The sequence below is a fragment of the Neovison vison genome, chromosome 1 (assembly GCF_020171115.1).
Source record: "Neovison vison isolate M4711 chromosome 1, ASM_NN_V1, whole genome shotgun sequence".
Lineage (NCBI taxonomy): Eukaryota > Metazoa > Chordata > Mammalia > Carnivora > Mustelidae > Neogale > Neogale vison.
Window position 1 is genome coordinate 26,704,266 of NC_058091.1, and position 16,432 is coordinate 26,720,697.

General features: G+C 37.7%; 2 protein-coding genes across 3 annotated transcripts in view; one reads left to right on the forward strand and one right to left on the reverse strand.

Moving 5' to 3' along the window:
• Window positions 1–16,432, reverse strand: part of LIN28B (lin-28 homolog B) — a 121,603-nt gene that overhangs the window by 69,470 nt on the left and 35,701 nt on the right. The gene's annotated exons all lie outside the window — the stretch shown is intronic.
• LOC122912869 (cytochrome c oxidase subunit 6B1-like) lies at window positions 4,656–15,336 on the forward strand. The gene is given in 2 exon segments (XM_044259153.1): window positions 4,656–4,712; window positions 15,148–15,336. Coding segments are annotated over 2 exon segments (246 nt in total).

Genomic DNA, 16,432 nt, shown 5'->3' on the forward strand with positions numbered 1-16,432 from the left:
TTAATGAAGGGGAATTAATTATTACACAATATACAGTTATAGAGGTATTATACAACACACATAAGTAATTCTGGGACTTCCAAAGATTATATGCTTTTGATCTACATGCCAAGATACTGCACCCACAAGAACACAACAGAAAGATCACTAGAGTAAGCAGGGATCTAGCCTTGGCTCCATAACATAGGTGTGGTACAACCATGGACAAATTGCCTACAACTGAGTAAGTCTCCACCTCTTGTTTTTGTTATAGACACAGATCTCTAGCCTTTATTATAACTCTTCTGGAAAAGAATCTGTGTCTTCACTGTCTTTGTAGACATAAATAGAATATATTTCAACTAATGTTGAACTATCCTTTATTATTTCTTAATTTATTGAAGAGTAGCAAGACTTCAGATCTTACTTAACTCAAATTCCTTAAGAAAACAAAAACTAATGATGTACTGCATGACAACTAACATAACATAATAAAAAGGGGGAAAAAAAACTAAAAGAAATATGGTAGCAGTGTCAAGTATACTCAAGAGAATTAAAAGAAAAAAAAAAAAGGGATGCCTAGGTGGCTCAGTCAGTTAAACCGTTGCCTTCAGCTCAGGTCATGACCCCAGGGTCCTGGGATCGAGTCCTGCATCCGGCTCCTTGCTCGACAGGGAGCCTGCTTCTCTCTCCCCCTCTGTCTGCCACTCTGCTGCTTGTGTGCTTTCTCGTTCTCTGGCAAATAAATAAATAAAATCTTAAAAAAAAAAAAAAAGAAAGAAAGCTGCATGCTGTACTCTAGAAGTTGAAGTTTACTGACCTTTACCTAAATAGATCAAATCCAGCTGAACTCCAATCAAATCACTAAATTTCACATAAAAAATGGGATTTTTCTTCTTTCCTTGAATATGAAAGGAAGCCTTTGGAAAGTCCCTCCATTTGGCCTGTCCTTCAAAACTGAGAAGGGCAGCACTAAAACTAGCAACACAACTAGGATGGCATTTAAGAAGGCATCATGGAAAGCATACAGGTTTAAAGCATATACAGTTTAAAGGATTTGAATACTGGGTTTGAATCCTAATTCTATTACTTAACAACCCCAAGCTGCTTGACCATACACATATTTAAAAAAAAAAAAAAAAACTTGTGCTCTCGTTTCTTTATCTGTCAATCCATGATAATAATATCTTCTAAAAAGAGAAAATATCTACTACAGTTATGGTTAGAGTCCCAATAACTAGTGTAAAATGCCTACAACAGTGCTTAGCAGGGGCGCCTGGGTGGCTCAGTGGGTTAGGCCTCTGCCTTCGGTTCAGATCATGATTCCAGGGTCCTGGGATCCAGCCCCGCATCAGGCTTTCTGCTCAGCAGGGAGCCTGCTTCCCCTCCTCTCTCTCTCTCTCTGACTGCCTCTCTGCCTACTTGTGATCTCTCTCTCTGTCAAATAAATAAATAAAATCTTTAAAAAAAAAAAAAAAAAAAAAGCATGATGCTTAGTGTAGCATTCTCCAGAACGTTTCATTGTTTCCTCAATACCATAATCACAATATGAAGATTTAGAACATTGAAGTTATAGGTCTCCTCAATTCATGTTCATCTTTTATTCCCTGTTTTAATATTGCTTAAAATTTTTTTTGTAAAACTTCTTAGCTGATGAATTAAATTGTATGAAATTAATTCTCATTGTGGGCCATCTTATTTTACTGCCTCTCTTTGAAAATAAGAGATACTTAATACATGATGGCTAAAAAAAAATTTTTTTAAATCCCTATCAAATCTAAGCTTCAATGATATTCATGTTTCATGAAACTGAAAGGATTATACACTTCAGATCTTACTTAAAAATACACATCTCAAAAAATGGTGCTAGATTAACTGACATCTGCATGGAAAAAAAAAAAAAAAAAGATTCCAAACAGTTCTTTCATGAAGATTAACTCGGCATGAATCCTTGAGTTAAATTTAAAACACAAACTATAAAACTCCTAGAAAATACCACCGGAGAAAACCTAATGACCCTGGGTATGGTGATAACCTTTCAGATACAACTGCAAAGGCATGAAACAGAAAAGAAATAATTGATAAGCTAGACTTGATTAAAATTTAAAACTTTTGCTCTGTAAAACACGCATCTGATAAAGAGTTGTTTTTCAAAATGCACAAAGAACTCTTAAAACTCAATAATAAAAAAAGACCAACAAACTAATTTAAAAATGGGCCAAAGACCTAATGTACACCTCACCAAACAAGATATGTGGACGGCAAAGATGCATTAGAAAAGATGTTCAGCATCACGTGGTATCAGGGAAATACAAATTAAAACACCTGGTAGAATGGCCAAAATCTGAAATACAGACAACACCAAATACAGGTGAGATATGGTACAGTTACTGGTAACACCAGGGCCTCTCAGTCATTGCTAATGGGAATGCAGAATAGCACACTCACTCTGGAAGACAGTTTCAAATATCTTAACAAAACCAAATATACTCTCACCACGGGATCCAGCAACTGTGTTCTTTGGTATTTACTCAAAGGAGCCAAAAACTTATGTCCACACAAAAATCTGGATATGGATATTAATAGCAGCTTTATTCGTAACTGCCAGAACTCAGAAACAACCAAGATGTCCTTCAGTACATGAATATATAAGCTGTGGCATATCCAGACAATGGAATATTATTAATCGCTGAAAAACAAATGAGTTATCAAGGTGCATATTACTAAGTGAAAGAAGTCACTTTGAAAGAAGCCAATCTGAAAAGGCTACATATTGTATGATTTCAATTACGTGACTTTGTGTAAAAGGTAAAATGACAACAGTGAAGAAATTAGTGGTTTCTAGGGATTGGGAAGAGTGGAAGATGAGGAGGGATAAATAGGTAGAGCATGGAGGATTTTTAAGGCAATGAAAATGGTCTGTATGAAACCGTAACAATGGATAGATGTTGTTATACATTTGACCAAACCCACAGGACATCAAGAATGAACCATAATATAAACTAAGGACTCTGGGGTAGTTGTGATGAATCAATGTAGGTTCATCAATTGTAAAAAATATACCACTGTAGCAGGGGATGTTAAGAATGGGCCCCAACCCACACCACACCCCAAGCTCCAGGGAGTGGAGAGGGGGCTAGAGATTGAGTTTAACTACCAATGCTCAATGTAGGTATTGTAGGTCAGTGTAGTAGGTTTTGTAATGAAACCTCCATAAAAACTTATAAGATTTGATTTGGAGAGCTTCCAGGTTGGTGAACCCATGGAGGTGGTGGGAAAGTCTTGTGTCTCGAGAGGGAGTGGATGCTCTCTGCCCTTCCCACATACTTTGCTCTTTGCATCCCTTTCGTCTGCTTATTCCTGGGTTATGTCCTTTTATAATAAACTAGTGATTTAGTAAATAAAATGTTTCTCTGTGTTCTATGAGCACCTCTAGCACATTAATCAAACCCAAGGAGGAGATCACTGGAAACTCGAATCTATAGCCATTAGATCAGAAGCACAGGTGATAAAGTGGACTTGGGACTACTATCTAAAGTGGGGTTCTGGGAGCAGTCTGGTACCAAGACCCCTTAACCTGCAGGATTTGATAATAACTGCTGGCTGACAGTGACATAACTGAGCTGAACTATAGATTGTATAACCCTCAGCTGGTATCAGAGAATTTGCTCGATGATATGGGAAAAAATTTCACAAATCTGAATTGGAGTCAGTATTTTACAGAGCAACTAGAACCTCCCATACATTGCTGGGAGGAATATAAAATGGTAGATCTACTTTGGGATTAAGTTCAACTTCTAAAATTTCTAACAGAATTAAATATATACCTGTCTTATAACCCAGTATTTCACACTCCTATTTATTTATCCAAAAGAAATGAAAACACATGTCTACTCAAAGATTTGTGGAGAAACATTTATAACAGGTTTATCCATTATAGTTAAAAACTAAAAACAGGTTAGCCTTCAGCAATAAAGCAGATAAATAAATTGTGCTATGCACATACAATGGAATACTACTGAATAAAAAAAGGAATGAACTACTAGCATACACATCACAATACTTCTTAAAAACTGTAAAGGGTCTTTGACTTTTACCTCAAATGAAAGGTGAAAACTTAGCCTGCTAGAATTTCACAGGTGCTTACAAAGCACAGTACTATGGAGTCAGAGACAAAGGACAGTTTTATTATTCAGAGCAATAATAGTAACAAGTAATCAGCATTTTTGAGCTGGTTCTACAAGACCTTATTCCCACAGGGTGATAGGAAGAAGGCCAAATGAAACCTACACATGGTGTGTTGCATTACAAGAGAGGAACACTGAGCTTAGGGAAGCTGAATTTTTCATAATGGGCAGTAAGCACGCTTGCCCTTTACTCTGGAAGGAAACACTATCTCTGTGTTCCAAGGTAGTTTGCTGTATAAACATCCTTGAAAAGGTAGCCCAGAACAAAGAAGAGCCGTTGCCTCACTCACAAGTCATGCAGCAATCTGAGAGAGCTAGAGAAAATTGTCTCCCAACAACACTGAGTGAATGCAACTTTATACAAAAAAAGAGTACAGACTGCGTATTCCATTTGTTTGGATTTCTAGAACACACAGATATGACCTATGTAGGAAAAACATTTAGAATAATTGTTGCCTGTGGATGGGTGTGGGATAACTGAGGAGGGACATGCAGAATCTTCCTGGAGTGATAATGTTCACCCTGACAGTGGTTCGGGTTACAAAAGTATAGACATTTGTCAAAGTTATTGAAGGGTACACTTAAAATTTGTGCATTTCATCATATATCAATTTTACCTCAAAAAAGATATTGAACTCTAGTTAATGATATGCATGATGAAAAATTTAGGGGAGGGACGCCTGGGTGGCGCAGTTGGTTGGACGACTGCCTTCGGCTCAGGGCGTGATCCTGGAGTCCCGGGATCGAGTTCCACATCAGGCTCCCAGCTCCATGGGGAGTCTGCTTCGCTCTCTGACCTTCTCCTCGCTCATGCTCTCTCTCACACTCTCTCTCTCAAATAAATAAATAAAATCTTTTAAAAAAAAAAAAATTTAGGGGAAACTGATGTCTGCAACTTCTTTAGAAATGCATCAAAAAGTTAGGTTAATGGATCCACAGGAACATAACAGGTGTAGAGTTATGTGACAAAAACAAGTATAGGGAAAACGTTAATTATACAATCTAGATGTTGGATGTAATGGTGTTCACTGTTAAAATTCTATCAACTTCTTTGTTTCAAATTTTTTATTCAAAAATACGTAAAAGTACATCTTTAACAGATACTTTATGGGTGAGAAACATCTTGGCATACTTGATTTTTTTTAAAAAGTATTAAATTGAAATGGAGGTTTTCATTATTACATTTATAAAGTATCTAGTAAGACCAATGTGTACATGGTACTATATTGGACATTACCAACAAATTTCAGAAAATCAAATATTCTAGTGACTTACAATCTGAAATTTTATATTACTTATGTAATTGGAAAAGGAGAGAAGGTGAATGGCAGGATGGTGAGAAATAGAGAGAGATGAATAAGAAGAAATGAACATGAATGAGACTAAGGAAAATGAATAATATTTTTATAGTCATCTACAGAGAGAATCTGAAGAATTAATGTCAGAATGTACACTCTAGACTGCTGGGCTAATGCCCAAATCAGAAAGGCAGCAAGAAGGTGATTTAGGGAAAAACACGTGGGAACACAGATCATGAAACTAAAGCAAAAAATGATACAGAGATCATGCTTTCCTTTTATGCATATTTTCTGAGGAGTTATACTTGATCCTTTCCTCCCAGATAATTTCTACCTTCAGCTTGGGTCTGATTTGGCTTTGAAAACACTATGATATTCACTCTTTATTACAATGGGGATAAGTATAGGGAAGATGAATCAATGAGAAGTGTGTCTACTTTCCCTTTAGAGCTTGCAAAAAATTAGAAACCTCTCAAACTGCACATATAATACTAAAGATTCTAAACTTATCTTTTTGGTTTTATCCAATGGAAACAAAAACAAAAACAAATACAAAACACCACATCAGCTATCTACAGCTAATACTACTTGTCCCCCATCTGAAGCCCTATGAAAGAGTTATTTTTTTTTTTTTTTAATTTGACAGAGAGAAATCACAAGTAGATGGAGAGGCAGGCAGAGAGAGAGAGAGGGAAGCAGGCTCCCTGCCGAGCAGAGAGCCCGATGCGGGACTCGATCCCAGCACCCTGAGATCATGACCTGAGCCGAAGGCAGCGGCTTAACCCACTGAGCCACCCAGGCGCCCAAAAGAGTGATTTTTTTAAACTAAATTTTTTTTCTTTTTTTTTAAGTAGGCTCCACACCCAGCATGGAGCCCAATACAAGGCTTGAACTCACAACTCATCTTAAGACAAGACCTGAGCCAAAAAAAAGAGTTGAAAGCTTAACTGACTGAGACACCCAGGTGCCCCTAAACTAAATTTTTTTTTTACAAATTTAAACTCTGGAAATGCTTCACTGACTCTAAAATTTACCTGAATTTTTACTTTTAAGTATATTTTTAAGTGCATTAAAAATCTATAACATAAAAGTCATATTATGCTCTTAATTAAGTCAGTGGAAACCATAATGTTACTTGGCATGACGAGGTTTACAAATTTCGTGCATGTGTGCAGATTTCAGAAGCTTCTACTGGTATCTTTCAGTGAGTGTATTAAAACTTGTGCTTTTGGGGTACCCAGGTGGCTCAGTGGGTTAAAGCCTCTGCCTTCAGCTCAGGTAATGATCTCAGGGTCCTGGGATTGAGCCCCGCATTTGGGGGGGGGGTCTCTGCTCAGCAGGGAGCCTGCTTCCTCCCTCTCTCTGCCTGCCTCTCTATTTCTGATCTCTCTCTCTGTCAAATAAATAAATAAAATATTAAATTTAAAAAAAACTTGTGCTTTAGGTTTATAGTACAATAGTATAGTTCTGTATTGCTCTTTCATTAAAGCTTTTATTTTTTTTTAAAGATTTTATTTGACAGAGAGAGGTCACAAGTAGGCAGAGAGGCAGGCAGAGAGAGGAGGAAGCTGGCTCCCCACCGAGCAGACAGCCTGATGTGGGGCTTGATCTCAGAACCCTGAGATCATGACCTGAGCCGAAGGCAGAGGCTTAACCCACTGAGCTACCCAGGCACCCCTTACCTCAGGTTTTTTTATTTTTTTAACTATTTTTTTTTTAAGATTTTATTTATTTATTTGACAGAGATCACAAGTAGGCAGAGAAGCAGGCAGAGAGAGAGAAAGGAGGAAGCAGGCTCCCTGCTGAGCAGAAAGCCCAATGTGGGGCTCAATCCCAGGACACTGGGATCATGACCTGAGCTGAAGGCAGAGGCTTTAACCCACTGAGCCACCCAGGTGCCCCACTATTTGATTTTTTTTAACTCTTACTTTTATAAAACTAAACTTAAAAAACAAAATCAGAGGGACGCCTGGGTGGCTCAGTTGGTTGGGCAGCTGCCTTCGGCTCAGGTCATGATCCCAGCGTCCTGGGATCGAGTCCCACATCGGGCTCCTTGCTCGGCAGGGAGCCTGCTTCTCCCTCTGCCTCTGCCTGCCATTCTGTATGCCTGTGCTCGCTCTCTCTCCCTCTCTCTCAATCTCTGACAAATAAATAAATTCTTTAAAAAAAAAAAAAATCAGAGAAAGAGATCTAAATTCACTGTTTCTATTGCCTCCTGATCCATTTATTCCTCAGTCCTTGGTAAAGTGACTTCTACACCAAACTATAAAGAAATGCTTTCACTAAGGTCAAACTTTGACTTCCTCCATGCAGATCCAGAGGACTCTCCAGTCTTACCATATTTGTCAGCTTTATAGCACCTGGCATTAATCACTCTTTGACTGCTCTTGGCATGTGGGACTCAAAGGCCTAACTTTCTTTCTTTCTTTTTTTTTTTTCTTTTTTTTAAGATTTCATTTATTTATTTGAGAGAGAGAGAGAGAGAGCATGAGAGGGGAGAGGTCTCCCCAGTCAAGCAGGGACCCTGAGATGGGACTTGATTCCGGGACTCCAGGATCATGACCTGAGCTGAAGGCAGGTGCTTAACCAACTGACCCACCCAGATGCCCACCTAATTTTATTTCTTATACCTCTACTCTCTCCCCCTCAGTCGCATTTATAAGCTCATCTTCCTTGACTTTTAAATTATCGTTGTTCCATAATGTTCCATTTTTGGCCCTCTCACTATATTTGCTTTCCCTGGGTATTTTCTTTTCTTTTTTTTTTTTTTTCTTTTTTAAGATTTTATTTCTGTGAGAGAGAGAGAGTACAAGCAGACCCCCCACTGAGCAGGGAGCCCTATGCGGGGCTTGATCCCAGTGCCCTGGGATCATGACCTGAGCCAAATGGAGATGCTTAACCAACGGAGCCACCCAGGTGCCCCTCCTTGGGGTATTTTCCATATTCCCTTCTTAACTACTACTTATATAACTTCCATTATGGTATTTCCGGCCCAGACTTCTCTATTAGACTCTAGTCTCATATTATCTAACTGTATATTACATATTTCCATATGACTTTCCCTCATGTCTAAAAGTGAACTAGCCCATATCCTCTACTACTATTAGTAAACACATACAGAGCTTACATGCCAGAAATTATTCTAAGCATTTCACACATATTAACTCATGTACAAATGAAGCTAATGAAATAGGTGAAGGGGATTAAAGGTACCAACTTTCACTTGTAAAATAAATAAGTCACAGAGATGAAAAGCACAGCATGGGTAAGACAATAATATCGTAACACTGTCGTATGCTGACTGTACTTAATATAATGAGCACGGAGTAATGTGTAGAATTATTGAATCGCTATGTTGTACACTTGAAATCAAACACGCCTGTCAACCATACCTCAATAGCAAATTTTTTTAATGAAGCTAATAAATGAAATTAAGGCTCAAGAGACTAAGTAACACACCCATGGCCACAAAGCTAGTGAAGGGGAAAGCCAGGATTTTTAAACCAGGCTTCAAAGTATAGCCTCCTAAATACACTGCATTATCTCACCAGTCCATTCTTAATGGACTCCTTACCAAGTAAAAAGTCACCAACATCCATTCTGTCACCAATCTCCACCTTCCTCAACCCCACACCAACCACCAATTAATACTAATTTTACTTAATATGTGTAGACTCTGCTCCCTTCCTTCATTTTCCTAATAAAATTCTTCATTACTTCTCACTTAAATTGGGGAGGACAAAAAAAAAAAAAAAAAGCTTCCTATGGTTTCTTTGCTTTTAATCCATTCTCTACATTGTTGCTAGAGTGAACGTCCTGAAGCAAAGATTTGCTCCTTCTCTCCCCGTGTGTTCACATTACCCTGCTCATCAATACAGGCTTTAAAGTTTTCAGTGTGATCCCACAGTGCTCAGCATGAAGTCTGAACTCTGAATGCTTTCTTTTTTAGCCTTTGCCTATATTCCCAGGCTTCATTTTTACCATACCCTTCTACTCCTTCTCTATGTTTTAGCTGTACACCTCACATACCAGGGTCTCTGCGCACACTACTCATCTGCCCTGGAATACACCCTTCCACTATTCTCTTCTCTTCCTTCTCTACCATGGCCAGGTGTCAGTTAAATAACCTTCTTTTCTGTTTTTATAATATGTGGTACACATCTATAACAAAACTTTCTCACCCATTACTGTAATAATGTGTCTATCCCTCTGAACTGGCTGTAAGCTCTAAAAGATAATGGTAACATACCATTTCATCCATCCAACAGGAAACTGAGGCAGACAGTTATGTAAAATCACTAATGCCAAAGAGCTAGTGATCAGAGGAAATGATACCTAAATTCAGATCTGCATAACTCCAAAGCTAATCAAGGTCTTTATACAGAAGCAATGAACATGATGAAAGCAGTATCTTGATAAGCTGCTACAACTTAAGACCAGCAGAATCATTATACTTCTTGGTATCAGTTTAGTGATTTACACAGCTAAATGCTGTCTTAAAATAATTGTGTAGAAGGAAAGCCTTCTCTTAGCAGCATCAACACACCTCTTCTTTCTTTTTGTATTAGCTCTTCCATTCAAAACCATAGGTCGGGGCACATGGGTGGCTCAGTCCTTAAGTGGTTGGCTTTTGGCTCAGGTCATGATCCCAGGGTCCTGGGATAGAGCCCCGCATTGGGCTCCCTGGTCTGCAGGAAGCCTGCTTCTTCCTCTCCCCCTCCCCCTACCTGTGTTCCCTCTCTTGCTGTGTCTCTATCAAATAAATAAATTAAATCTTTAAAAAAAAAACACTTATAGGTCTTTTATAAAAGTTGTATCACAAAAAAAGTAATAGCAATTAATTGTTATAACAAAAGACTTTTAAAATATTTTATTTAAAAGTACAATTTAGAGATGAAGAAATTAAGTCTCAAATTAACTTTGGGAAATTAAATGCCCAAAGTCTTAAGGCAGCAAAAGGAAAAATAAACAAATGAGACTATATTAAATTAAAAAACTTCTGCACAGCAAAACACACACAGGCACAAAACAAAACCAAAAAATCAACAAAATGAAAAGGCAACTTACTGAATGGGAGAAAATATTTGCAAATCACATATCTGATAATGGGCTAATATCCAACATATACAAAGAATTCATACAACTCAGCTGCAAAAAATCAATCCGATTGAAAAATGGACAGAGGGGGTGCTTGGGTGGCTCAGTCTGTTAAGCATCTGCCTTTAATCACTTCTCGGCCTTTTGGCTAAGATCAAGTGAAGCATCTGCTTTTAGATCAGGTCACGATCTCAGGGTCCTGGGATAGAGTCCCATTCCCCCCTGGCCCTGCTCTCTCTTGCTATCTCTCTCTCTCTCAAATAAATAAGTAAAATCTTTTTTTAAAAAAGAAAAGAGCAATGAACAGAGGATCTGAATAGACATTTTTCCAAGAAGACATACAGATGGCCAACAGATACATAAAAAGATGTTTAATATCACTCATCATCAGGGAAATGCAAATCAATACAACAATGAAATATCACTTCATACCTGTTAGAATGGCTGTATCAAAAAGAAAAGAGATAGCAAGTGTTGACAAGAATGTGGAAAAAAGGGAACCCCTGCACATTGTTAGAGGGAATGTAAATAGGTACAACCACTATGAACAATAGTATGGATGTTCCTCCAAGATTTTTAAATACACCTAACATATGATCCAGAAATTCTACTTCTGGGTATTTATCAGAAAAGAATTAAAACACTAATTCAAAAAGATATATGCACCCTCATGTTTACTGCAACATTATTTATAATAGCAAAGATGAGGAAAAAACCTAAGTGCCTACCAACTGAATGTATTAAGAAAATGGGACACATATTATGTGCTTACATATATTATGTGTGCGTGTATGGAATGGAGTATTTTTGAGCCAAAAGAAAAGAATAAAATCTTGCCATTTGCAACAACATGGATGGACTCTGAGGGCAGTATGCTAAGTAAAATAAGTCAGATAATAAAAGATAAATGCGGTGATTGCACAAGTGGAACCTTAAAAAGCAAACAAACATAATTCCAAGCTCGCAGATAAGGAGAAGAGACTAGTAGTTGCCAGAGGCAGAGGTGGGGAATGGGCAAGACAAGTGAAGCAGGTCAGAAAGTATTTCCAGGGGCATCTGGGTGGCTGGCTCAGTTGGTTAAGTGTTGGACTCTTGGTTTTTGGCTCAACGTTGTGATCTCAGAGTTGTGAGACTAATCCCTGCTTCAAGTTCCACACACAGTGGGAATCTGCTTGGGATTCTCACTCCCTAAAATAAATAAATAAATCTTAAAAGAAAGTATTTCTGATAATAACTTTCCAGTTATAAAATTTCTGGTTATGAGGTATATTTCCAGCTACAAAATACTTAAGTCATGGAGGAAAAATGCCCAAAGTCTTATATTTAGTTAGTGGCAAAGCTGGGACAAGATCACATTTTCTATATTGGAAGTAAGCATTCTTTTTTACTACCTACATAATGGTATTTCTCAGAGACCCAACTTTAAAATATTGTATAGGTTAACAAAGTAAATCTCTATGACTGATTAACTTGAATGAAGCCTTCCTCATAGTAAAGTTAGCTAACCTGCTAATCTACTGTCATAATATATTGTCAAAGTTGTGAGAACTACCTTGGACCAACTTTAAACAAATATGGTTATTTCTCTTCAATAAACTTACACTTTAAAAGACATGGTTGAGGCAACATCGCTGACCTCCTCAAAAGACACGTATACATACATATCTATATCTCCTCTAAAGGAGTACAGACCAATAGAATTTTATGTAACGGATAGACATGTTCTACATTTGCGCTGTCCACGGTGGTAGCTAATAAGTAGCCATGTGTATGTAACTAATGAGCATTCAAGATACTGTTAGTGCAACTGAAGACCCAAACATTTTATTTAATTGTTCTTAATTTAAATTTCAAGAGCCACAAAGCTAGCAAATACATCTTGGAAACACAGTGTTAGAGTTACATCATAAAGATCTGAGAGGTACTTTGCAAAGAAGGTTTGGAAAGATATCTCTATACTGTTCAGTCCTATTAATGTAAAATAATTAACACAGAGTAATGACTATGAGATATTACACTATTTTGAAATGTTTTTATAACTCCATGACTACCTTCTTCCTCCAATCTATGTCTCAGAGAACAGGATATTATATGCTATGGGAGAAAACCTTTCTAGCAGGTACAAGGTTGGGCAAAGAATGAACAAACCCTCCTCCTCTAAAAAAATCAGAGAATCTCTTCAAGTGCCCAGCCTGCTCCAATGATCACAGAAGGGTCACGAAGCCCCAGGGGATCTTTCCAGGCATGAAACAAGTTCCACAACTCAGCTCTAATTTTTTCACTGGATACATGTAAGGCAAGGACCCAGGTACACCAAATAACAATTTTTACATCACTACAAATTATACAACCAAAGACAAAAGAACCACATGTAGTTTCAGGCAAGGGCTTCATTAGTTTATGACTATATATGGATTTATGTGTTACCTATGGATCTTCTAATGCTTAAATATTTGTCTATACATGTCTAAAAATTATCTTTCAGCTAGGGATATGGATTTTTTAGCATCAAGAAAAATGTGGAGAAGGGCTCATTTTATTCATTGGGATATCATAATATTTCCCTGATTAGGTCATCACCTTTTAGTAATACTGTTTTAATTTCTATATTTTCATTAGCACACTTCCCTATACTTATTTTCTCCTGTATTCTCCATCCATTTCTTCAGCATCCTTCATTAGCCTTGTTAATAATTCTTCCTTTCTCTTACATGACCTTTTTCCCTTATAATCTTTCCAACCCTCACCAAACCTAAATAGTATTTTATAAATGAACTATCTGTTCATTTTTTGAAAAAAGCACATTACATAGGGATTATTGGTCTCTAAATGCACTCAGTTGCCTCCTAGCTTTTTCACCTAGCTCTGTTGAGGCCCACAGGGTCACAGATAAGAGAACATGTGGATGGGTCAACACAACCACTTACCACCATAAATAAGTCAGGTATAAATCTTGCTGACAGTGGGAAGTCTAAACCAGGAAATAATACCAAACAAACTGCCATCTTCAAGTATAAAAACACATGATTTGTGTATGTTCCAAGGACAAATGATTTCTATGTTGTTCCAGAGGCCCAGCACGTAGACACTGCACATATCTGTATGTATGTGGTGCTCAGTTTGCTTAAAAACAAACAGCAACTCAGGGCCAGGGCTATCACAAACAGGTTTCTAAAAGGTTGTTTGTTTGTTTGTTTGTTTTAAGGTGTTTATTTATTTTTCTTTTCTTAGAGAGGGAGGGAGAGGTGGTAGGACCAGAGCAAGGGGAAAAGAAAGAGCCCTAAGCAGGCTCCATGCCCAATGCAGAGCCTGACATAAGACTCGATCTCACAACCCCGAAATCAGGACCAAGGCTAATAAATGAACAGTTGACACTTAACCGACTGAGCCACCCAGGTACCCCTAAAATGTTTTATTTTATTTATTTATTTTTTAAGATTTTATTTATTTGTTTGACAGGCAGAATCACAAGTAGGCGGAGAGGCAGGCAGAGAGAGAGGAGGAAGCAGGCTCCCTGCCGAGCAGAGAGCCCGACGTGGGGCTCGATCCCAGAACCCTGGGATCATGACCTGAGCCGAAGGCAGAGGCTTTAACCCACTGAGCCACCCAGGTGCCCAGCCCCTAAAATGTCTTAATAAGAGGGTGCCTGGGTGGCTCAGTGGGTTAAAGCCTCTGCCTTCGGCTCAGGTCATGATCCAGGGGTCCTGGGATCGAGCACCGCATCGGGCTCTCTGCTCGGGGGGAGCCTGCTCCCTCCTCTCTCTGCCTGCCTCTCTGCCTACTTGTGATCTTTGCCTGTCAAATAAATAAAACCTTTAAAAAATATATATATTAATAAGGATGAGCATCTGATCAACTTAGAAGATCCTGTTTCCTATCTGCATATGGTGGTGGCAATGAGTGAAGTTATAGCAAGTCAAAGGCTTCTAACAGGATAAGACAAACAAAAAAAAGCCTGAAAATATAAGCAAAATACAAAATAGATACAAACATGTCACTATATCTCTATGTTTTCACATCTAGCACTTATAAACTACTTTTAAAATTTATGGGACTTGGTTATATGAGCTGGGGTTTAATAAGATGGAATTCTTTGTAAACCAGAGGTAATTTATCAAGGAGATTCAATCAGCAGCATGACTTTGCTCACATTGTATATATTAATAATACCTAACTAGGGTTGTTATAATAATTAGATGAGTTAATACATGTCAACTGCTTAAAACAGGAGCTGGCATGTAGTAAATCTTATGCTTAAATCATGCCCATATTAAAAGGGGACTTTGCATGTAAATGTGATAGCATTTAAAAAGTATTTATAAGTAATTGCTATTGCTTTTTTTCAATCTCATCATACATAGCATGTGTTCATTTTATAAAATACAGATAAGAAAAACAGAGGGTAGACATTGAGCTATGAGCTGTGTAGTGTTCAGGAGTTAGCACCACGGCAGAAGACATCAAAACCAAAATCAAGAACTACTGGGCTGCCCCTCTGAGAGACACTCCCCCAACCAGAACCAGGCCAGGATACATAATAATAATTATTGTTGTTGTTATTAACAATAATAATTGTTAAAATCTAGATAATAATAAAGTTCTGCTGGCAGAACTACCTTGACTGCCACCACTAGGAGTAGACAATGACTGATAAAGGGGATGGTATCTCTACATGTGAATGGTACCGGTATGTGTACAAGTCCTTCTGCCCTATAGCCTGGGTGTCAACCTCGGATGACCACCAGGCAGAAGGCACATTTTCTGGCAAGATTTGAACCACCTCTCCTCTGCCCTCCATCCTTCTCCCAGTGTTGTGAAGAAGGTACATGGCGATCCCCCTCCTGGGATCCTGAATCATGGCTTAACTAATAATAAATACTTCTTGGAAATGTGTTCTAAAAAGAAAACAAAACAGAAGAGAAGGTAAAAATCACCTGAAATTCCATCACATCACTACTGCTATTTTTTTATGATTTTTTTAATGATTTTATTACCCTATTTATTAACCATAAACTTCCACTTTCTCATAGGTATAGATAGAAGGAGATACATTTTTTTAAAACATTGAGACCCACTATACCCAATGTTTTATACTTTACTACTTCTCATCCAACAAGGTAACTAAATATCTTTCCTTTGCGTTGAACACTTTGAGGCTATGTTTTTTAGCAGCCAAATGTTCCCCACTCCCATCTTTTCTCCAGGTGTACTCTCAATTTTTGAAACTTCTATATTAAAAAACAGGGACAAAGCTTCTCCAGTTGGACAGAACGAAGTTGTGCTCAGCCTCCCCATCTCCCAGTGGTCCTCAAAGTACCCCCAAGGAAATCAAAGACACTTCTGAATACAGTTTAACAATATAAGTTAAAAAGCATCATTTTTAAAACTGGCTACATTACATGGAGGTTTATAATTTAACCAATCATCTAATAAAAAACATTTAGTTTTTTCCAATTCTTTGTTTTTATAAAAAGTGCTATGAAAAAAAATCTTTATGTACACCCATCCTATTCATAGGCTTTTGATGTATACTGCCAAATTATACTGTAAAGACTTGCAGTAGTATATATCTCTGCCAGAGGTATAGGAGAATATTTCTCTCCATATTCCACAGTATCAAGTATTATCATTAAAATAATAATAATAACTTGTCAAGCGCTCATCTGTTAAACATTGCTTTAAGCTTTTATTTGTTTAGTTTCTGTATTTTTACTTTCATGAATTTCTACATTCCTGTCCTTTGTCTGTTTTTGACAAAGTTGCTTGTTTTTTCTTACTAATTCACAAGACTTCTTTATACTGAAATGACACTAACCCTTTGTTGATGTATTGTAAATAATTTTCTTAATTTGTACTCTGTCTTTCAACTTC